Genomic DNA, 23,796 nt, shown 5'->3' with positions numbered 1-23,796 from the left:
CATTAAAACGTTATTTTTTTTGATAATACTACTCTGCTTATTGATTTTATCTATATAGTATAATCCAAGCATTTATTTTATGCGTGTATCCTGTTGTCCTCAAAATTGAGTAAAATTAAATTAAATAATACTTTGCGAGTAGCCACGAAATAATAACGGACGGTTACGGACCGGGACAATAGTCACAATACGGAGTCCGAGTCCGAGTCCATCACCAAATGAGGCGGTTATTTTCTTGACCAATTTTGATATATTATAATATTTGATTAATTGAATGACTGATTGACTGTGATAAACTGCGCGCTGTTCATAAAACTTAAGGCAAGTGCCAATCAAGGCTGGATTAGAAATTCTAATTTCTGACTCGAGTTATTTTGTGCGACCCAAATAGCAAGAAAAATAATTTCGCTGCTTCTGAGACGAATTCAGTAAAGATGTGCTTTGTCAATGGTCAGTTCTTCATCTTGTATCATCAGATTTTTTTAGATATATATATTTCATAAGAAAGTTTAGTATCGTACAAAGTACAGTCTGTTACAAAAGTCTTCGACAAAGGGAGTTTTTGCATTTATCTGAAATTTTCTCGAAACGTTTAAACGATAGTAAAATGAAACCTGAAGCAATTTTTAATACTTTTGTATTTCCTTTCACGTGAGGTTGTAGTAATTTGCAAAGCGATAATAGTTACGGCGGAAACGCCAGATGTCGTTTTTGACAATCTTTCAAATAATGGAGTTACGCCCCTGAAACTGGTATTTTCGGATTCAGGGTGGTTGATTCATTTTAAGAAAGTGTCACTGTCATTGCTCTACCACCAACGGTTGAGGAGCTATAGCCGGTGGCAATTTTCGATTCCATTTGGGAAAAACTAAAAGACGTCAAATATCATTTGTGGCACTCCCCCGATAATGCAGAGCGTTTCAACAACAATTAATATTGTATAGGAAAAGAGACGAGAATGGAACAATGAAAGTAGAAAATAGGTGTAGAAAATTGTTATTACTGGTTTAGCATCCTTTTCTCGAGTGAATGGCTTTTTTTACAATATTTTGATAGACACAATGACTAAAAGTTATAACATTGAAACAATGCCTAGTATGTGTGATTATGTTACTTGTTGTATAAACGAATTTGGCAGAATCGGTTGAGGGGATAAAAGGCATTCACTCGAGAAAAGGATGCTTAACCAGTAATAACAATTTTCTACACCTATTTTCTAATTTCATTGCTGTACAATAATAATTGTTGTTGAAATGCTCTGCATTATCGGGGGAATGCCACAAATGATATTTGACGTCTTTTAGTTTTTAAAAAATGGAATCGAAAATTGCCACCGGCTATAGCTCCTCAACCGTTGGTGGTGACACTTCAGTGACACTTTCTTTAAATCAATCAACCACCCTGAATCCGAAAATGCTGGTTTCAGGGGCGTAGCTCCATTATTTGAAACGTTGACAAAAACGACATCTGGCGTTTCCGCCGTAACTATTATCGCTTTGCAAAATACGACAACTCCACGTGAAAGGATATAAAAAAATATTAAAAATTGCTTGTGGTTTAATTTTTCTATCGTTTACACGTTTCGAGAAAATTTAAGATAAATGCCAAAACTTCCTCTGTCGAAGACTTTTGTAACATACTGTACAACCATAAATGCTTAAACGAATAATATCAAAACAGCCGCGGCAAGTTTCCCAAGGTAAAGGGCCCCCTAAACAAAGCTAAGCCTAGGGGCCCGAGTGGTAGTTAATCCGCCACTGCCCAAGGGACCTTTCGCGGGTCGGACAACGTCATACATCCCATGACAGGACACGAGTCTTAGGTGCACCAATGACCCAAATAAAATGGGAGGTCACCAATCGCTTTTTATTTTCAACCCCGCCCTGGAATCCCTGGAACAAAACCAAGAGACAGAGCCCCAAAGGAAAAGAATTCTGCTTTTGGGAGAACTCAACTTGTACCAGGAAGGAAGGAAGTCCGCGCCTTCATTACCCGGAGAACTCTGTTTCCCGGGCGAGAGAAAGACCATATCGAGATAAATATAGAATAAGCGAGACGAACGGACAGTTTGGAACTGTCACCGCGAAACAAGAAGTCCCCCGTCGAGCCCCTCCAAGAAAACGCGTGGGCGTGTGTCTTGCGTAATTCGGAACCCCGTAATCCGGCTCGTTAGTTACCGTAATTCGGGCATCCGTGCCGTAAGCGAGACGAACGGACAGTTTGGAACTGTCACCGCGAAACAAGAAGTCCCCCGTCGAGCCCCTCCAAGAAAACGCGTGGGCGTGTGTCTTGCGTAATTCGGAACCCCGTAATCCGGCTCGTTAGTTACCGTAATTCGGGCATCCGTGCCGTAAGCGAGACGAACGGACAGTTTGGAACTGTCACCGCGAAACAAGAAGTCCCCCGTCGAGCCCCTCCAAGAAAACGCGTGGGCGTGTGTCTTGCGTAATTCGGAACCCCGTAATCCGGCTCGTTAGTTACCGTAATTCGGGCATCCGTGCCGTAAGCGAGACGAACGGACAGTTTGGAACTGTCACCGCGAAACAAGAAGTCCCCCGTCGAGCCCCTCCAAGAAAACGCGTGGGCGTGTGTCTTGCGTAATTCGGAACCCCGTAATCCGGCTCGTTAGTTACCGTAATTCGGGCATCCGTGCCGTAAGCGAGACGAACGGACAGTTTGGAACTGTCAACGCGAAACAAGAAGTCCCCCGTCGAGCCCCTCCAAGAAAACGCGTGGGCGTGTGTCTTGCGTAATTCGGAACCCCGTAATCCGGCTCGTTAGTTACCGTAATTCGGGCATCCGTGCCGTAAGCGAGACGAACGGACAGTTTGGAACTGTCAACGCGAAACAAGAAGTCCCCCGTCGAGCCCCTCCAAGAAAACGCGTGGGCGTGTGTCTTGCGTAATTCGGAACCCCGTAATCCGGCTCGTTAGTTACCGTAATTCGGGCATCCGTGCCGTAAGCGAGACGAACGGACAGTTTGGAACTGTCAACGCGAAACAAGAAGTCCCCCGTCGAGCCCCTCCAAGAAAACGCGTGGGCGTGTGTCTTGCGTAATTCGGAACCCCGTAATCCGGCTCGTTAGTTACCGTAATTCGGGCATCCGTGCCGTAAGCGAGACGAACGGACAGTTTGGAACTGTCAACGCGAAACAAGAAGTCCCCCGTCGAGCCCCTCCAAGAAAACGCGTGGGCGTGTGTCTTGCGTAATTCGGAACCCCGTAATCCGGCTCGTTAGTTACCGTAATTCGGGCATCCGTGCCGTAAGCGAGACGAACGGACAGTTTGGAACTGTCACCGCGAAACAAGAAGTCCCCCGTCGAGCCCCTCCAAGAAAACGCGTGGGCGTGTGTCTTGCGTAATTCGGAACCCCGTAATCCGGCTCGTTAGTTACCGTAATTCGGGCATCCGTGCCGTAAGCGAGACGAACGGACAGTTTGGAACTGTCACCGCGAAACAAGAAGTCCCCCGTCGAGCCCCTCCAAGAAAACGCGTGGGCGTGTGTCTTGCGTAATTCGGAACCCCGTAATCCGGCTCGTTAGTTACCGTAATTCGGGCATCCGTGCCGTAAGCGAGACGAACGGACAGTTTGGAACTGTCACCGCGAAACAATAAGTCCCCCGTCGAGCCCCTCCAAGAAAACGCGTGGGCGTGTGTCTTGCGTAATTCGGAACCCCGTAATCCGGCTCGTTAGTTACCGTAATTCGGGCATCCGTGCCGTAAGCGAGACGAACGGACAGTTTGGAACTGTCACCGCGAAACAAGAAGTCCCCCGTCGAGCCCCTCCAAGAAAACGCGTGGGCGTGTGTCTTGCGTAATTCGGAACCCCGTAATCCGGCTCGTTAGTTACCGTAATTCGGGCATCCGTGCCGTAAGCGAGACGAACGGACAGTTTGGAACTGTCACCGCGAAACAAGAAGTCCCCCGTCGAGCCCCTCCAAGAAAACGCGTGGGCGTGTGTCTTGCGTAATTCGGAACCCCGTAATCCGGCTCGTTAGTTACCGTAATTCGGGCATCCGTGCCGTAAGCGAGACGAACGGACAGTTTGGAACTGTCAACGCGAAACAAGAAGTCCCCCGTCGAGCCCCTCCAAGAAAACGCGTGGGCGTGTGTCTTGCGTAATTCGGAACCCCGTAATCCGGCTCGTTAGTTACCGTAATTCGGGCATCCGTGCCGTAAGCGAGACGAACGGACAGTTTGGAACTGTCAACGCGAAACAAGAAGTCCCCCGTCGAGCCCCTCCAAGAAAACGCGTGGGCGTGTGTCTTGCGTAATTCGGAACCCCGTAATCCGGCTCGTTAGTTACCGTAATTCGGGCATCCGTGCCGTAAGCGAGACGAACGGACAGTTTGGAACTGTCACCGCGAAACAAGAAGTCCCCCGTCGAGCCCCTCCAAGAAAACGCGTGGGCGTGTGTCTTGCGTAATTCGGAACCCCGTAATCCGGCTCGTTAGTTACCGTAATTCGGGCATCCGTGCCGTAAGCGAGACGAACGGACAGTTTGGAACTGTCAACGCGAAACAAGAAGTCCCCCGTCGAGCCCCTCCAAGAAAACGCGTGGGCGTGTGTCTTGCGTAATTCGGAACCCCGTAATCCGGCTCGTTAGTTACCGTAATTCGGGCATCCGTGCCGTAAGCGAGACGAACGGACAGTTTGGAACTGTCACCGCGAAACAAGAAGTCCCCCGTCGAGCCCCTCCAAGAAAACGCGTGGGCGTGTGTCTTGCGTAATTCGGAACCCCGTAATCCGGCTCGTTAGTTACCGTAATTCGGGCATCCGTGCCGTAAGCGAGACGAACGGACAGTTTGGAACTGTCACCGCGAAACAATAAGTCCCCCGTCGAGCCCCTCCAAGAAAACGCGTGGGCGTGTGTCTTGCGTAATTCGGAACCCCGTAATCCGGCTCGTTAGTTACCGTAATTCGGGCATCCGTGCCGTAAGCGAGACGAACGGACAGTTTGGAACTGTCACCGCGAAACAAGAAGTCCCCCGTCGAGCCCCTCCAAGAAAACGCGTGGGCGTGTGTCTTGCGTAATTCGGAACCCCGTAATCCGGCTCGTTAGTTACCGTAATTCGGGCATCCGTGCCGTAAGCGAGACGAACGGACAGTTTGGAACTGTCACCGCGAAACAAGAAGTCCCCCGTCGAGCCCCTCCAAGAAAACGCGTGGGCGTGTGTCTTGCGTAATTCGGAACCCCGTAATCCGGCTCGTTAGTTACCGTAATTCGGGCATCCGTGCCGTAAGCGAGACGAACGGACAGTTTGGAACTGTCAACGCGAAACAAGAAGTCCCCCGTCGAGCCCCTCCAAGAAAACGCGTGGGCGTGTGTCTTGCGTAATTCGGAACCCCGTAATCCGGCTCGTTAGTTACCGTAATTCGGGCATCCGTGCCGTAAGCGAGACGAACGGACAGTTTGGAACTGTCAACGCGAAACAAGAAGTCCCCCGTCGAGCCCCTCCAAGAAAACGCGTGGGCGTGTGTCTTGCGTAATTCGGAACCCCGTAATCCGGCTCGTTAGTTACCGTAATTCGGGCATCCGTGCCGTAAGCGAGACGAACGGACAGTTTGGAACTGTCAACGCGAAACAAGAAGTCCCCCGTCGAGCCCCTCCAAGAAAACGCGTGGGCGTGTGTCTTGCGTAATTCGGAACCCCGTAATCCGGCTCGTTAGTTACCGTAATTCGGGCATCCGTGCCGTAAGCGAGACGAACGGACAGTTTGGAACTGTCACCGCGAAACAAGAAGTCCCCCGTCGAGCCCCTCCAAGAAAACGCGTGGGCGTGTGTCTTGCGTAATTCGGAACCCCGTAATCCGGCTCGTTAGTTACCGTAATTCGGGCATCCGTGCCGTAAGCGAGACGAACGGACAGTTTGGAACTGTCAACGCGAAACAAGAAGTCCCCCGTCGAGCCCCTCCAAGAAAACGCGTGGGCGTGTGTCTTGCGTAATTCGGAACCCCGTAATCCGGCTCGTTAGTTACCGTAATTCGGGCATCCGTGCCGTAAGCGAGACGAACGGACAGTTTGGAACTGTCACCGCGAAACAAGAAGTCCCCCGTCGAGCCCCTCCAAGAAAACACGTTCATTTAAATTAATTTGTATAAAAACCAAGCGTTTCGAGTTAACTGGTTTTGGAAATAAGGTGGCGAAACGCGAACACGTTAATTTAAATTAATTTTTATAAAAAGCAAGTTTTCCGAGTTTCCTGGTTTTGGAAATAAGGTGGCGGAACGCGAACACGTTCATTTAAATTAATTTGTATAAAAACCAAGCGTTTCGAGTTAACTGGTTTTGGAAATAAGGTGGCGAAACGCGAACACGTTAATTTAAATTAATTTTTATAAAAACCAAGTTTTCCGAGTTTCCTGGTTTTGGAAATAAGGTGGCGAAACGCGAACACGTTCATTTAAATTAATTTGTATAAAAACCAAGCGTTTCGAGTTAACTGGTTTTGGAAATAAGGTGGCGAAACGCGAACACGTTAATTTAAATTAATTTGTATAAAAACCAAGCGTTTCGAGTTAACTGGTTTTGGAAATAAGGTCCAAGTTTTTTTAATTTAACTGGTTTTGGAAATAAGGTGGCGAAACGCGAACACGTTCATTTAAATTAATATTTATAAAAACCAAGTTTTCCGAGTTACCTGGTCTTGGAAATAAGGTAGCGAAACGCGAACACATTAATTTAAATTAATTTTTATAAAAACCAAGTTTTCCGAGTTACCTGGTTTTGGAAATAAGGTGGCGAAACGCGAACACGTTCATTTAAATTAATATTTATAAAAACCAAGTTTTTCGAGTTACCTGGTCTTGGAAATAAGGTAGCGAAACGCGAACACATTAATTTAAATTAATTTTTATAAAAACCAAGTTTTCCGAGTTACCTGGTTTTGGAAATAAGGTGGCGAAACGCGAACACGTTCATTTAAATTAATATTTATAAAAACCAAGTTTTTCGAGTTACCTGGTCTTGGAAATAAGGTAGCGAAACGCGAACACATTAATTTAAATTAATTTTTATAAAAACCAAGTTTTCCGAGTTACCTGGTTTTGGAAATAAGGTGGCGAAACGCGAACACGTTCATTTAAAGTAATTTGTATAAAAACCAAGTTTTCCGAGTTTCCTGGTTTTGGAAATAAGGTGGCGGAACGCGAACACGTTCATTTAAATTAATTTGTATAAAAACCAAGCGTTTCGAGTTTCCTGGTTTTGGAAATAAGGTGGCGAAACGCGAACACGTTCATTTAAATTAATTTGTATAAAAACCAAGCGTTTCGAGTTAACTGGTTTTGGAAATAAGGTGGCGAAACGCGAACATGTTCATTTAAATTAATTTGTATAAAAATCAAGCGTTTCGAGTTAACTGGTTTTGGAAATAAGGTCCAAGTTTTTTGAGTTACCTGGTTTTGGAAATAAGGTGGCGAAACGCGAACACGTTCATTTAAATTAATATTTATAAAAACCAAGTTTTCCGAGTTACCTGGTCTTGGAAATAAGGTGGCGAAACGCGAACACGTTCATTTAAATTAATTTGTATAAAAACCAAGCGTTTCGAGTTACCTGGTTTTGGAAATAAGGTGGCGAAACGCGAACACGTTCATTTAAATTTATTTTTTATAAAAACCAAGTTTTTTGAGTTACCTGGTTTTGGAAATAAGGTGGCGAAACGCGAACACGTTCATTTAAATTAATATTTATAAAAACCAAGTTTTTCGAGTTACCTGGTTTTGGAAATAAGGTGGTGAAACGCGAACACGTTCATTTAAATTAATTTGTATAAAAACCAAGCGTTTCGAGTTAACTGGTTTTGGAAATAAGGTGGCGAAACGCGAACACGTTAATTTAAATTAATTTTTATAAAAAGCAAGTTTTCCGAGTTTCCTGGTTTTGGAAATAAGGTGGCGGAACGCGAACACGTTCATTTAAATTAATTTGTATAAAAACCAAGCGTTTCGAGTTAACTGGTTTTGGAAATAAGGTGGCGAAACGCGAACACGTTAATTTAAATTAATTTTTATAAAAACCAAGTTTTCCGAGTTTCCTGGTTTTGGAAATAAGGTGGCGAAACGCGAACACGTTCATTTAAATTAATTTGTATAAAAACCAAGCGTTTCGAGTTAACTGGTTTTGGAAATAAGGTGGCGAAACGCGAACACGTTAATTTAAATTAATTTGTATAAAAACCAAGCGTTTCGAGTTAACTGGTTTTGGAAATAAGGTCCAAGTTTTTTTAATTTAACTGGTTTTGGAAATAAGGTGGCGAAACGCGAACACGTTCATTTAAATTAATATTTATAAAAACCAAGTTTTCCGAGTTACCTGGTCTTGGAAATAAGGTAGCGAAACGCGAACACATTAATTTAAATTAATTTTTATAAAAACCAAGTTTTCCGAGTTACCTGGTTTTGGAAATAAGGTGGCGAAACGCGAACACGTTCATTTAAATTAATATTTATAAAAACCAAGTTTTTCGAGTTACCTGGTCTTGGAAATAAGGTAGCGAAACGCGAACACATTAATTTAAATTAATTTTTATAAAAACCAAGTTTTCCGAGTTACCTGGTTTTGGAAATAAGGTGGCGAAACGCGAACACGTTCATTTAAATTAATATTTATAAAAACCAAGTTTTTCGAGTTACCTGGTCTTGGAAATAAGGTAGCGAAACGCGAACACATTAATTTAAATTAATTTTTATAAAAACCAAGTTTTCCGAGTTACCTGGTTTTGGAAATAAGGTGGCGAAACGCGAACACGTTCATTTAAAGTAATTTGTATAAAAACCAAGTTTTCCGAGTTTCCTGGTTTTGGAAATAAGGTGGCGGAACGCGAACACGTTCATTTAAATTAATTTGTATAAAAACCAAGCGTTTCGAGTTTCCTGGTTTTGGAAATAAGGTGGCGAAACGCGAACACGTTCATTTAAATTAATTTGTATAAAAACCAAGCGTTTCGAGTTAACTGGTTTTGGAAATAAGGTGGCGAAACGCGAACATGTTCATTTAAATTAATTTGTATAAAAATCAAGCGTTTCGAGTTAACTGGTTTTGGAAATAAGGTCCAAGTTTTTTGAGTTACCTGGTTTTGGAAATAAGGTGGCGAAACGCGAACACGTTCATTTAAATTAATATTTATAAAAACCAAGTTTTCCGAGTTACCTGGTCTTGGAAATAAGGTGGCGAAACGCGAACACGTTCATTTAAATTAATTTGTATAAAAACCAAGCGTTTCGAGTTACCTGGTTTTGGAAATAAGGTGGCGAAACGCGAACACGTTCATTTAAATTTATTTTTTATAAAAACCAAGTTTTTTGAGTTACCTGGTTTTGGAAATAAGGTGGCGAAACGCGAACACGTTCATTTAAATTAATATTTATAAAAACCAAGTTTTTCGAGTTACCTGGTTTTGGAAATAAGGTGGTGAAACGCGAACACGTTCATTTAAATTAATTTGTATAAAAACCAAGCGTTTCGAGTTAACTGGTTTTGGAAATAAGGTGGCGAAACGCGAACACGTTCATTTAAATTAATTTTTATAAAAACCAAGTTTTTGGAGTTACCTGGTTTTGGAAATAAGGTCCAAGTTTTTCGAGTTACCTGGTTTTGGAAATAAGGTGGCGAAACGCGAACACGTTCATTTAAATTAATTTTTATGAAAACCAAGTTTTTCGAGTTACCTGGTTTTGGAAATAAGGTAGCGAAACGCGAACGAGTTAGATCAATTGGCACGAAATTCAAATATGACAATCGACCAAAAACACTAAAGGGGGCAAATGCCGTCGAGGCTATAATAGTGCCTACCGATTGAGATATCAATCGCCTATGTACCACTAACGTACCGCGAGCAATCGTGTGTACGGCAGCTGGTCAAAAAAATATTTAGTGGCACACTTATGCTTAACTTCTGGGCATAACAAATATTTAGGGTCACACTTATTTTTCACGCGCCTGTTCATACGTTATTGTTATTGCAGGCAGGCTTTCAATGGAAGCGAATATAGCTTCAGCGCGTAAAGAATTCAGGTATGACGCGAAATGGCTAATTAACTCACTTAAAATTAACTTTTTCCAACGCGGCTGCAACCTAAGCTGGAATTGGCCTAGAAGTAACAAAACTGGTGATTTTTGATCAAATCTTACTTACCTACTTCCTGTCGTACGACGTGCGTAAAAAGGGCGTTAAACGTGCGTAAAACTTTGGGGGTCACACTTACTTCTGGCTATAATAGTGCCTATCGATTGAGATATCAATCGCCTTTGTACCACTAACGTACCGCGAGCAATCGTGTGTACGGCAGCGGCGGCGGCGGCGGCGGCTACACAGTACGTGATCGTAATACACACAAATCCCTAAGGATTGTGTGTAAAAAAGATAAACACGAAGTACGATTAAATATGATATACTAAATATCAGTTGATAGTTTTTATTGAATTAAAAAAACCAAAATTAAAACTTACTAACATATAAAGCGCAAAAAATTACGTAACAATATCAACCGCGTTAGATTGCCATTTTGAAATTTTAAGATCACGTGGTACAAACGACCTTGCAAGACTCCCTCGGAGTCTCTCGAGCTGATTGATACGCGGGGAGAAATCAAATGCACTGTGGAAGGGTATCGAAAACATGCCCTCTTAATTTACTGTCCATGGTTCAATTTTCTCTTGGTTTCACGTTTTGTATCAGTACCGGATTTTATGTAAGGAAAACATAAAAACTCAAAACTCGCGTGTCCCGAAGCTGAGCTTATGTCACGAGAATAATGATTTTTTCAATTAATAAAGCAACAAGCCTGATATGTTTTTCTCTTAAACCGAATCAGTGAAAAATCCATTGATTTCATCAGTGGTGGGGGCCCATAGGCCAGTGCCTAATAGGTCTAGTCCTTAACCCGGCACTGTTTTGGATGTAATTTGGCAATAAGATAATAATTAAGAATACCTCAGTTTGAAGAGGATTAAGGAAAAAGTATCCTTTGGTCACAAGTACCTCTTCCGCTTTGACGAAGAAAACGATTTGGTCGTTGAGATATGGTGTTGAAAAGTCCAGTACTTCCATCCTTTTTTCCGTGATGGTCAAATAGGCCAGAGCCAAGTCTACCGACTAGAAGAGAACACCCAATTAATATTGATTCGATAAATAAGAGGTTGTACTTCTTACATTCTGTTGCAGTCGCCCAACTAGACCCGTCCAAGTCTTATTAGGAAGTTGGCTGCCGAAATTGAGATCCGGAGTTTCTTCTAAAGTATAACTACGCGGTGATAAATTAAACGGGAAGTGTGTATAGTTGGTAGAGAGTTGCATTTAAAGGGAATAGAACCTCCAACGCGTTCTTTAGGGAAGACCCCATCAATTTCCTTCCTCCTAGATCACAATCAGCGATTATCAGCGCCACAACAAGCTGGGCAAGCGCCCAAACTACCCTTTAGTTAGGACCCTATATCTCGTTAATTATTAATAGTATAATCATCAAAATTATTTTAAGCACTAGAGAAAAGTTCAGCTAAATAAGAAAAATATAATTCAATTATGTAATTGTTAAAACAGAAACGTTCAGCTTGCACGAAAAAGAGGCTTTTACTGTTCTCTTCCCGCTTAACCATTTCATTACTGCTGAAACATTATCTATTCTCATCCAATTTACATTCAAATATTTGTTTTCCAACCATTCCAATTTGAAATTATCTCACTCCTGCAATTTCCAAAATTCCCATTCCCAATTCAAAGTAACGCGACCAAAGGAAAATCCATTCCAGAACTCAAAATTACTTCTTCCCTGACCGAAAATAAAATATCAATTTGATCCCCCATTCTAGTGCTACTTAGATGATAGTTGCTAGTCAAGGGCCGATCAGATGGTACATTTTGATTGAAGCTAACTATTGAATGTTTAATGTACGATTTAAGGTTTTCCAATAGTATATTAATTTCGTCGTCTGTTACTCTACTTACTTTGTCTCCTAAGCTATTTCCGACCGAAATTTCGAAATTGTATGAAACAATTCTTGGTATTTGAAGTCGACTACGTGTCAAAGGTTGAGTTTTGACACCACAAAATACTTATCTTATTGGTTGAAATCAAAATTGATGGATATATCAAAAACATTGTACGTATAAAAATCGGTCAACTAGCCGAAAATTTATACTTGTTGGTGATATAAGAAGTGTGCTAAGTTTTGCTATAAACACCTCTAATACGTTACACATATTTGGTTCTCAAATTGTTGGTTCTGTAAAAACTGTCTTTTTGGAGGAATATTAAATTGTCTAGTTTTACCTAAAATTTAAGTATGAAGACATGGTTTTGAGTAGAGTAGCTTCGAATCCATTGAGTTCCACACCAGACTCGTGAGTTTTAATTTGAAACAATACATTCTGAAATTTGAAGAAAGTGCATTAGGGAGTCAATTATACAATGATCAGATGCAAAACTTACTTGCACCACCCCAACAATCAGGTGTCTTCCAATCATTAGAACGTCCTCCAAAGATAGACAAGGACTTATTAAAACATACCAGTGTTTTCTACAAACGTTCACTTACAATCTTAAAAAGAAATAATTTGATGTTGAACCACAGAAAATTAATGATACGTGTACTATGTAACTTAGAGCTGTCAGTCAGTCTACACGAGTTGTCAACGAAGCAAACTATAACTAAAAATGTAATTAGTTTCATCGATTGTTTAAATCGTTTCTCGGTTACAGAGCTAGGGTTACATTCGATCCATTAACGTTATCATGCATTGAACTGGACGTAAAAACGTTTATACCGTTATACACCTTGAAAAAATAAAATGAACTAAACATATACAAAATGAAATATAGATATGTATGTATATATACATAAAAGACCACCGACCAGCGCTGTCAGTTTCTCAGCCTGCCAAAAAAAATTGCAGTGTTGCCAAATTCAGATTGATTTGTTTTAAATATATCGCAAATAACGGATTATCGATTTCCAGCTAGAGCTCGGTGGAACAGATAAATTCACCTCTAAAATTTCGATTTTTAATAAAAATTCCGGTAACTGTTTATTTATGGATATTATTCGCGGCTATAAAACGATTTAATATGCAAAAAATAAGATTTTATTCGGTTAATTTTCGATTATGAATATAACACAAATGAAAGGGAAATTTATTATCCAAACCTCGAGCTTTATTTCCAGCCAAACGTTTAGGTAGTAACGAATTCTATATTTTTAGTGAGACGAATTTTTAGAATGACCACGTATTTTTGTTGGACCATAGAAAAATAATAATTATTTCTGTATGGTTCGACTTCAGACTAACAATTGTAAGTCATTAGCTTTTGCCTCGACCTCATAGTGAACTTGTGTAGGTAGCAATGTGCCAAGGCGTAGGAACGTCACGTGATAATTTATTTTTAATTAGATGATATTTATCGTTGCAGGCGCTAATCTTTTTGGGTATGACGTCATTCACACATAGCTATCAGCATTTAATGTGACACACTTATGGGATTGTAATTATAGACTTATGCTACTATGTTTTATACGTAATACAAGTTTTTACCTCTCCGAGGGGACAAAGTCCCCTAGGAGGAGTTATACAACCAGCGTGTCCGTCTGTGGGTGTGTGTGTATGTGTATGTGTGTATGTATGTGTGTGTGGCCTGCGAACGCATTCGCATTTTCGGGGCAAAGGGTAATCACTGCGTACGCAGTTTCTCGAAGGGTTGGCAACGCTCACCGGATATTTCGTTATTGTTATGTTGTAGGTCGTGAATGTTGACTTCGTGTTGTGACTGTTGCGGCTGTTGAGTTTGTGTTATGATGGTTGTGGATGTTGTGTTCGTGTTATGACGGTTGTGGATGTTGAGTCTGTTGTGTTTGTATGAGCGTTTTCTCTCCAACTTCTTAATGACTTTGGGACGAACCGAGTACTGAGTGTAATGCTACCTCTCAACGTCCAATGGCAGGGTTTCCACCAGTTGTCCTCGGTATTCGTCTTAGTTTCAATTTGCGATTTTTTAGCGCCGGCCGGGAATCGAACCCGGGTCTGCCCCGTGCAAGAGATTTACTCTAACCACTCAGCCACCAACGCTTGTTTTACGAATGAAATTATGTTGATTTAATCTTGTTATTAAATAAAACGAAATTTCGTGTTCCATTTAAATTATTGCATCGAAGTAACTCTAATGTAGCGTATTCTCTGTTGATTAAAAACGAAAGCGCCGCCCAGGTTTCGAACCCGAGCCCTTCTGCATGACAGGCGAATGTTCTACCACAGAACCACCGATAGATGTTACGCTTTTTGAAAATTATAAACTCAGCTTAGCCGAAGAGTATATTAATGGTTTTAAAAGTATACATTTTTTACGTATGCAATTTTAAAGGTCAAATCTTGTTTTAGCGCAGTCAGCCGAGATAAGAGGGTTAAAGGGTAGACCCTGTGGGTGGTCCACTTTGTTAGTTTTTTGTTATTTATTTACGGGTTTTATTATCGACCTATATATAGTTGTGTTAATGCAAAGTCGATAATTTAACGTTTATTGCTTTAAGAGCTGTCGGTTAGTAAATTGGCTCTCTGTGCTTTGTTGATGGTAAGGTTTTTGCTTCTTGTAAATATATTTGGTGTGGATATTTGGATATCTACGATTTCTAACGCAGTCATTATATGATATTGGAAATTGGATGGTATTGGTCTTTTTCATGTGGTATGTGTCACAACGTCAACTGAAAGTCTACGAGTGTTGAAATAAAATGAGCGTTAAAGATGCGGCAAGTATTTTGTAAGCGAGAAAAAACCAATAACATCTGTAGATATTTCTTTCATTAAAATTTGCTTCGTATTATATTCAACTGATAAACATGTACTGTAAAAAGGGTTAAATTCAATTGTGCATTGTTTTAGTAAGTCTAACTCGCTGTTGTAACTACTTAATTTATAATATTTTGAATAAATTAAAATCGGTTGTTTCGTCTCATTTATTTTAATTTTAATTAAAATTTTATACCGGGCGGGATGGAACCGGGATTACGTTTTTAGTAAATAACCTTGAATTGCGGAGATATCTTTAAGGGTCGTCTCGATAAATTAATACCACTAGGGACCATTCTTCCGAGGAAAGGTATATTTTGGCTTGCCAACTTGTTCTTAAACATTTTTGGTTATCTAAAGCCACGTTCACACTAGAGCCTAAAACCCAGTTTAGGTCGGTTTGTATTCCAGTTTTGACCGCCTACGATAATTCTTAGTTCACACGTGCGAAATCGCTCCACCCCGGTTCGCTTATAGCCAAGGCTTAACGCCATTTCTAATTATGACCACAATTTTGAAAATACTAAAATGTATCCCAAAACAATTAGTTAATCATGTTTACTATACGTACAGTAATATTATTTGACATTATTTAGAATTTTATGACCATTATTTTTGAAAATACGAATAATTTAACTTCTAAGCGAACCGATGAGTTGCTTCCCGAACCAACACGAAGCGATTTCTCACGTTGGTTTTAAAAACCAGTTATCTAAACGTAGCTTAATTGTAAAGCACTAGTTAAAAAATTGGTATTACAAATAAATTGACTTTATTGCATTGACTATACAGAAGAAAAAATTATAATTAGTTAACTAGAAGTATAATTTATTCGACCGAAACTGGAGCTTTGAAGCAAAAGATGATTCCATCGCTGCCTTCGAGCTTGAAAGTGGCCGTGGTTTTAATCTAGAAAATATAAATAAATATATTAATTGCAATATTATGCGCTATTCTACGAAGTTTAAAGGGGAACGGTCAAGCTTTAGCCAGTTAGATAACCCTATAGCCCGTTAAAAATTAAAATTTATGGCGAAAACCACGTCAAAAAATATTAAGTGGTTAATTTTTAATAAAATAAAGAAATTTCGGGAAATTTAAAAGCGCGCGTCCGCCGCGACACCTGGTGAGAAATCGGTCAGACAGAAAAATAACATAAAAGCGCGCGCTGCTGAATACGCGAAAGATTTGTTTTGCACGCGCGGAGCGTTCCATTTATACGAGACCTAAGCCTAAATTGCGCGATTTTAAAAGTTAGGATAGTTCGCAAATCGCTCCCTAAGGTGCTTCTGGCGCTGGCGATACACCTTAAGATGGCGGCGAAAATTCAAACCGAAATACTTGGCGTTCTTTCGCGTTTCAACTTTTTAGGCCAAAAACTATTTTTTCAAGCCAAAATAAGATACGTGTAAGTATATTGAACGCCTTGTTGATCTTTTGATACGGAAATAAGGCGATATTTGGAAAAGCTTGAATAGGAAATAATAAATTAGCCTTACGGTTGGTGATTCTTCAGGAACTTGAAGATTCAAGGTCAGGGTTTGTGATTGTCCCTTTTGGATGGGACAAGAGATTCCGAGACCAGAGCAGCCGTCAGCGCCACCTTCCATTCCCGGGAAAGAGACTTCTTGGCCAATTACTCGGGCTCCGACCGACAACTTCGAAGTAGTCGAATCTTGGTCTAAATGACAATTAAGGCGATCAGTCTTTCATTGTTCAAATTTGTACGAAAGTTTAATTGTCAACATACTGGAGACGAAATCCACTTCAAGTTTCGAGGTTTCCCCTTTGCGGAATTTGCATGGCTCACTGTCGCAAGGAGTTACACGAACGCTTAGGTATTCTCCGCCTGTAAAATATTTCAAATCATTTCAAGTTCTTTTCTTTAGTCGGTGAAATCTAGGAGCAACAAATACAACACCCCACACAAGGAGAACGCAACACGTCAAAAGTCGTGGATTTTCTTGTGTACGTTTTTCATTGGCTAGACGCTTTAGCGCCTGCTGCCGTCGGAAGGAGAAAATTCGGAAATTGTCTTCCCCCCGCCCGTAAAACGTTCAGCGTAAAGGCTCGTGACGCTCGTCCAATGAAATTCGTACACAACCCTTCGTTAGCGTGTTTAAAGGCTAGCTGCGTTCTCCTTGTGTTTGTTGCTCCTAGGTGAAATATTTTATACATCTGATAATATCTAAGGTATTCCTAAAAGTATAATAAGTCGATGAAAATATAATATAATTATTGCGAGTGGCAACTATGCAGACCGGAAATTGAAACTTTGGGAATCCACCAATTGCTTTGAACATATTCTAAGTAAAATTACTTATACTAAATGTATTTCATAAAGTTTCACACCAAAACAGGATATAAATATTTTTTCAAATAATTATCAGCTATGCTATTAGAGTAATTTAACTTCGTAGCTTTGGCTATGGCCGCCATTTTGTGCGCCTTTTTTCTCTATGCGAAAAAGCATGGATGACGTCGTGTCACGTGAGACTAAAATAACTGAATACCCAAGGCACCACCTTTTAAAGCCATTAATGGGTTACAAGACGTAGGATGCTGGTGGCAAGCCATTCATGCCACGTGAGCCAACAGCTCCCTACACTCACGCTTACCGGTAACCTTAACAAGTTTTTAAGAATAGTGGAAAGTATGATCTGTACACTGAAAAATATATTGCTAAATCAAAGGATTAACTGAAACGATGAAATCCGTTTTTAGCAAGTCAAGAGGTGTTTTCTTTTCGCTTGTTCCGGGATTTCGGATTAGGGTAAGAAGAATAAGGCTATGACGTCATTTTACTCCGATTCTGTGGTGGCGAATAGCTTGAGTCGGAGTAAAAACGTTTTTCCCAAATGGCTGCCTGGGACCTTTTTAGCAGATAAATTCTGGCTAGAAGACGACAAAATCCGATTTACTCCTTTATGCCTCCTTTTCGGAAGAAGTAAAAATGGTAGCCCTAATACTCCGGAACAAGCGAATAGTTTATGGGCGGAGTAATTCTCATCCCCGGAACAAGCGAATAAAATGTTTTAGGGTATATATGTTTTATTTTTAACGTAACCATCGCCAATTACCCATAACTACTTTTATACTTTTATAGGGAGTATAAAGATAAACCAACGAATTTCACGTTTTTTGCTGTTGACTGAATTTTAGGGTGATAAATGTTAGATTTTTACGGAATAAATCGAAATAAAATAATACGGTTTATGACGTACAAAAGTAGACTGACACAGATATTTTTATAGAACTAAAATCAAAGAGACACGTGATTAGCTAATAGAATCCCGCTTGGAAACGTTATCGCCATCTAGGTTTCGAGTTCGGCATAAGTTTATATCACTCTCGAACAATAAATATATAGTATAGCCAAAAGTGGATATAAAACAGAAAGTCTGGGAGGAAAAGGGTTCGTTAGCTTTCCCAGTGGTTTCCTTCAAAAATGAGGAGCTGTTTCCCCTATACAATGATTGAGCCAATCAGGAACGACTCTGTTACGTTTGGCCTATGTCTCATGACGTCACGGTCACAGGAAATAGTTCAGATGGGCGATGCTAGCTAACCTAGCGGTAAAACCAAGAAGCATATTCTCCTTGGTAAATCTCCCGAAGACGTTGTCTCGTTGGTTAATTTATTCCTTTTTCAAAAATTTTGCCTCTGTTAAGTTCGAGAGTCACTGTGGCTCAAGCTCGTAAGAAATATACACCAGAAGAGTTAGCTTTAAAGCCGAAAAGTAAATTTAGTCAGTGTAATTTATTTATAAAAGATTTGTATTCAATTGGTACTATACAAACCAGTGAAGATTTAAACCAAGGCTTAACTAAAATTCCAGTAGATAGGGATGTAGACAAATTTTAGTATAGTAACATGGATTAAATAACCTTATAAGGTTATTTAATCAATGATAGTAATAACCAAGGTAATAATGCAGAATCGCAAACTGAGATTGGAGAGTTCATTTGCATATATTGGGTCACAAATTATAACTGGGTCAATTCCTTCTTCATTAAGTACTAAATTGTATAATCAATTGTTCCATGCGTACAGAAAGCCACTATCCTCCTCTTTCTTCAGAGTAATGCGAATGTAACAACTCGTGTTGAGAGCACATATCTTCTAGTAGTTCTTTTAAAGTTTGATTGTTTTTAAATTCGTTAAACACTTTAAGCCGGACACCCTATTCAAATAAAACAAAAACGTTTTTATCAATTATCTACCTAAGTCTTGCCAAACATGTGAATTTTCACAAAGAGCAGACGCACCAAATCCAGCCCAAAGACTATATAATCAGGTGGCTAAGGAACTGAAGAAGAACTATAATATATCAGCTGATTTACGCAGGTACATGCGAGTAAAGCGCCATTTGTAATGCTCCGCCAAAGGGGGTAGGCACAAACTAGGGGCATGCTTGGGGGATCCTCATTTTTGATGGAACAGGGCTACCGGGTCCTCCCAGACTTTCTGTTTTATATCCACTTTTGGTATAGCCCCTATCCCTACCACCAAAAGTGACACAATTACCAAAAGTGTGACAATCGGACCTGTTTCTTAATGAATGTTACAAGTTGGGAGGGGAGAAGGGAAAGTATGCCTTGGGGAGGGATGGAAGTTAAAACCAACAAATAACGCCTCGTAGTGAGGAACGGAGGAACTAAGTAGCACTGGTCAAAGTTAGTGTATTTTTTTAATTTTTCGTCGTTCTGTTTAGATGCTATCGCCATCTACCTAAGATATAATACCATAGACTAAAAAAAGATCCAGAAAGGCGACAATAAATAGTCTTTTATGTGGTCGATCTCGAGTCGAGCATTCATTAAACCTTTAGCATACGAAAGTACAAGGATTGTCACACGTTCGGTAATTATGTCACTTTTGCTACCACTTTATGTAAAATTGTTCCGCGTGCACCTATCCCAAGAGCCTTGCTGATAGCTTAATGGAACATGATTCGATCAAAAGAGATTCTGCTAAACAACGCAAAACGTAAACTTGACTAAAAATTCCTATCATATTGTTTATCTCGGTGCAAATTTGGCTGAAAGCGAATTGGGGATTTAAAATTAAATTCCTTAATTAACGAACTACTTTATTTTAATAATTTTTAAAACAACGGTCTTACCACATCCACTGGTGGAGATAGCTCTTTGCGCTGTGGCGTATCCGCAGAGCACGACGGCGACCAAAAATATACTTCCTTGCATTTTGAACGAGAGCTGGTGTTCTTTCTAACACTGACAATTGTGATTGGAAAATATCTTCGCGGCCTTTTTATACCGATCCCAAAACACGTACGTTTCTAGCGGAACTTGACAGATGCTGTTTTTTCACGAGTGAAAAATGCTTAGCCCATTTGGATGTTCAAGCTCTTCACTCTCACGCGTCTTTCATCTTTGATTATCTACATTTTATCAAATGTCACTGACACTATTCAATATGTTAAATTGATACTTTTAGTTTCAATCGGTTGGATTGACCAAATTGCGCATTGCGTTTTTCGCCACTTGATACGGTCGCATTTTCTATTCATTAATTGCGGTTTTAATCGTTGTATATCGTATGTGCATTTGACAAAAATTTACAACATGTAGTTTCTTAAAAACCAATAGAGCTCTGGGAAATGAATTAATTAACCACCAAAATTTCAATTAATCTTATAAAATTCGATTAACAGTTTATTTATGGATGTTTTTCACGACTATTAAACGATTTAATGCGCTACAAATAAGTTTTTATTCGTATAATTTTCCTTGAACCATGTCCTCAAAGTCATTCAAAATCTGTCACGAGAACCGCTGGCCGTAGAGACTCGGTTATAATTAAAAAGGTGTGCGCCATAGCATTTATGTCTAAGTGAACTGATGTGAATTGGCCAATAGAAAGCCAAGAAAATAAACACTTAAAACATATATTTTTAGTGCACATCCTGTATAATAAGGTTGTTAATTTTCCGGAAAAATAAAATGCGGAAAAATTTTCCGAAAATCGGAAAAATAAAAAAATTAAACATAAATTACTTTTTAAGGATTTTAATTGTTTTTAACTTTTTATCTATATAAAATGTCTAATAACAGTAAACATACTACAAAACATTATAGTGTTACATTGTTAATCAGAGTTTAAACTAGTCTAGAGGTTTAGTTTTATTTTTAGATTCGAAAAAATGAGGCGAAAATGCCTTTTTATATTTTGAAAACCATATATTAGACTAATAATGGAATGAAAACATTTAATTTTTTTCGGAAAAATACGGAAAAAAGGCCTCGTTCATTTTCCGGAGACTTTCCCGACTTACAACACTACTGTATAATGACAGCCAGTTAAATGTATACGATCACACTATATAGTTCTCTAATATTAGCCACCAACATTAATATAATTATTCGTTACATAAAGAAAGTTTCAAGTACCACATCATATAATTTTCAAAATAATCTTTATTTTAATACGTAGTAGAGTAATATATTTAGGATTTGTTCAAACTAAGATATAAAACCATTCCCTTATTAGAGTTAAAAGTGGAAAGTCTGTGTCTTTAATTACCGAAAACAACGAAGTATGAACTGGCCTTTATGAGACTATTATAATTTATAGTCTTATTTTTAAGATGGATTAACGCGAAAGATGGGGAGTACCAAGATAAAAAAGCGAAATGTTACGCATGGACGGCAAATATTCTTATCCAAAAAGTGAGGATGTGTTCATGCTCATTGAGTCATTTCATCCCGAAAATTATCTCCATCTTTGGAAACAAACCATCTTCGAGATAGGGACATAATCCCTCATAATCCAACAACGTGGCAACCAGATAATCCACCAAAACCCCGCCAAAATAAAACGGAAAAAAGGCCCCAAAAACAGCCAATCCTTATTTTGAAAAGCAGCCCAAAAACTGTGGATTTTCCCAAAAACAAGACAAAATATTAATCACGAAAATTTGAAATTGTTTTTATTGCTTTTTTGGGTCATATGACCTAGAACTGATAAAAAAGGGAAGACTCCTTAGACGCCAGACGAAGACTAGCGGATTATTTTACATCCTTTTTTTTTAATCAAAATGGTTTTTGGCTCATGGTAGTATTTCCACTACAAAAAGCCCCAAAAATAACACGAACAGCTAAATTTCCCTCCAACAGGCAACACTTTAATTTACAGCCAAATTTCTTGGAAAGAAGCCCAATTGGCTGCTTTCCAGCCCAATATGGCATCCCTGGCTAAAGATCATATAGGGATTTTAGACTTGTAAATCCATTACTATATCCAGCAATGTTACATTATTGGGATTGTAAAAGTCTTATCGGATGAGAAATTCAACATATATAAAGGGCGAGATTCTAGAAGCAAATCATTGAGTTTTCTCAAATAACGAACCTTATTAAAGATGTCTAACATTTTCCTCTTGGTTTTGGGATTGGGGTTGGCCAGCTATGTCGCGGCGCAAAAGTCCATTGCTTTCACTGGTTGTGGTAAGATGTTTTTCATTTTTTTTTAGTTTCTGTTGAAAAACTGCTTCTTGATCAAGTGGTCTCATTTGCAGGGGGAGATGTGGTAGAGGTTCGCGCCTACCCTTGCGTTACCGAACCTTGCGCTTTTCAGAAAAACCAGGAAACTAGGATTGAAATCGACTTCGTCTCAGGTACCGTGTCTTCATTTGTTACCTAATTATTTTCCCACAATGTCTGCGCAACTTATGGAATCCAGGGCCGGACTTAGAGATCCTGGGCCCATAGACAGATCAGGAGTCTGGGACCCCTTTTCAAGCGCTGCATTTACTCTTATCTTATCCCTGGAACTAGGCTGTGCCTGAATTTCCCTGATTCAGCGTAGAAGTCTGAGCTCTACGGTTATATTACTAAATAAAAGCTTTTAACAATCGTCGACTAAATACGCGATAATTATGCAACATTGCGATTTAAGGCTGCGTCCGTAAACTGCCAGGCAGAAATTTTGCTAATTTTAAAACCAAATCTTCTACCTAGGAATTTCTCCAATATAAATTACGATTGATATTATAGATTTATGCCTTAGAATACAGTAATTACGGTCACTCGAGGGCCCCTTCCAAGGATGGGCACCTAGGCCACGGCCTAGGTTGGCCTAGGCGGAAATACGGCACTGATATTGGAATCGCTATTATCTTAGGTCAAGACACATCTTCATTGGCCTTAAGCGTTACAGCCAGATTATTGGGAATGGATTTGGCGTTTCCTGGAATGGAAAATGGTGCTGACGGATGCGTGGACAGTGGTCTGACCTGTCCCATCCAATCGGGACAAACTCTGACCTTCAGAACCGCTTTGGTCGTTCCTGGTTACGCCCCGTCTGTAAGTTATACAAACCAATAACCAATTTTACTCAATTACATCGCGGTTGATGGAATTCTGAATTTGAAATGTGGGTTGGTAATTCACTTTTCTCTTTTCAGATTAAGACCACAGCGACCTTTCAAGTAGCTGGTGACCAAGGAACTGTTTTCTGTTTCAAAGCTCCAGTTCAAGTTAAATGAATTAGTAAACGTATTATTTTGTAAATATATAATAATTATATTTGAATCATCTTGAAAATTATATCAAACTAACCCAAAGTATGTAAAGAATTGTTACAAAAACCAAGTCTACTCAGCGGTACTCAATATAAAATATGTAATTAGGGATAATCGAAAAAAACATATTCAATAAGAAAAGTACCTATAAGAAAGTTATACAGTACGTCTTTATGATATTAAATAAATTTTGACATTACTTAAATGCAGTCTAAAAAAATTGTTTATAATTTAAATTTTACCTACATTTAAGTCCGATTTTTTATACAACAATTATTAAATCTATTATTAAAATTAGTAAAAACCAATAATCTATTCAGGCTAGCAGAGAATAATAATAATAATAATAATTATCAGCTACGCTAGTGGGGTAGCGCAGTGTTTAGCTTTCACCTCGCAGCAAGAGGATCCGGGCTCGATCCGAGCTTGGTGACACTGTGTTGAGTAGGTTTTCCCCCGAATTCTTCGGTTTC

General features: G+C 39.6%; 2 protein-coding genes across 2 annotated transcripts; one reads left to right on the top strand and one right to left on the bottom strand.

Annotated features, from left to right (window-relative positions):
• Window positions 1-15,527: 15,527 nt before the first annotated feature.
• LOC149943410 (mite group 2 allergen-like Ixo r 2) lies at window positions 15,528-20,011 on the bottom strand. Its single transcript, XM_090175058.1, has 4 exons — window positions 19,904-20,011; window positions 16,529-16,627; window positions 16,278-16,459; window positions 15,528-15,687 (listed from the first exon to the last, which is right to left on the bottom strand). Exons 1-4 carry the CDS (start codon window positions 19,983-19,985, stop codon window positions 15,607-15,609), a joined length of 444 nt encoding a protein of 147 aa, XP_090031184.1. The 5' UTR covers window positions 19,986-20,011; the 3' UTR covers window positions 15,528-15,606.
• Window positions 20,012-22,151: 2,140 nt separating this feature from the next.
• Window positions 22,152-23,293, top strand: LOC149943409 (NPC intracellular cholesterol transporter 2-like). Its single transcript, XM_090175791.1, has 4 exons — window positions 22,152-22,247; window positions 22,319-22,417; window positions 22,924-23,105; window positions 23,207-23,293. The coding sequence occupies exons 1-4, from the start codon at window positions 22,163-22,165 to the stop codon at window positions 23,285-23,287; spliced, it is 447 nt and encodes a 148-aa protein (XP_090031917.1). The 5' UTR covers window positions 22,152-22,162; the 3' UTR covers window positions 23,288-23,293.
• Window positions 23,294-23,796: the final 503 nt, after the last annotated feature.

Source organism: Leiobunum rupestre, chromosome 5 (genome assembly GCF_980474605.1).
Source record: "Leiobunum rupestre chromosome 5, qqLeiRupe1.1.hap1, whole genome shotgun sequence".
Taxonomy (NCBI): domain Eukaryota; kingdom Metazoa; phylum Arthropoda; class Arachnida; order Opiliones; family Sclerosomatidae; genus Leiobunum; species Leiobunum rupestre.
Note: the sequence above shows the minus strand (reverse complement) of the source record. Positions and strands in the feature narration are given on the sequence as shown.

Coding starts and splice junctions, on each gene's coding strand:
- LOC149943410 (XM_090175058.1), bottom strand. CDS start 19,985: ATGCAAGGAAGTATATTTTTGGTCGCCGTCGTGCTCTGCGGATACGCC. Junction 16,628..19,903: donor TATCTCCACCAGTGGATGTG/GTAAGACCGTTG, acceptor AATATTTTACAG/GCGGAGAATACCTAAGCGTT. Junction 15,688..16,277: donor TTCCTGAAGAATCACCAACC/GTAAGGCTAATT, acceptor TATATTTTCTAG/ATTAAAACCACGGCCACTTT.
- LOC149943409 (XM_090175791.1), top strand. CDS start 22,163: ATGTCTAACATTTTCCTCTTGGTTTTGGGATTGGGGTTGGCCAGCTAT. Junction 22,418..22,923: donor TGAAATCGACTTCGTCTCAG/GTACCGTGTCTT, acceptor CTATTATCTTAG/GTCAAGACACATCTTCATTG. Junction 23,106..23,206: donor TTCCTGGTTACGCCCCGTCT/GTAAGTTATACA, acceptor TTCTCTTTTCAG/ATTAAGACCACAGCGACCTT.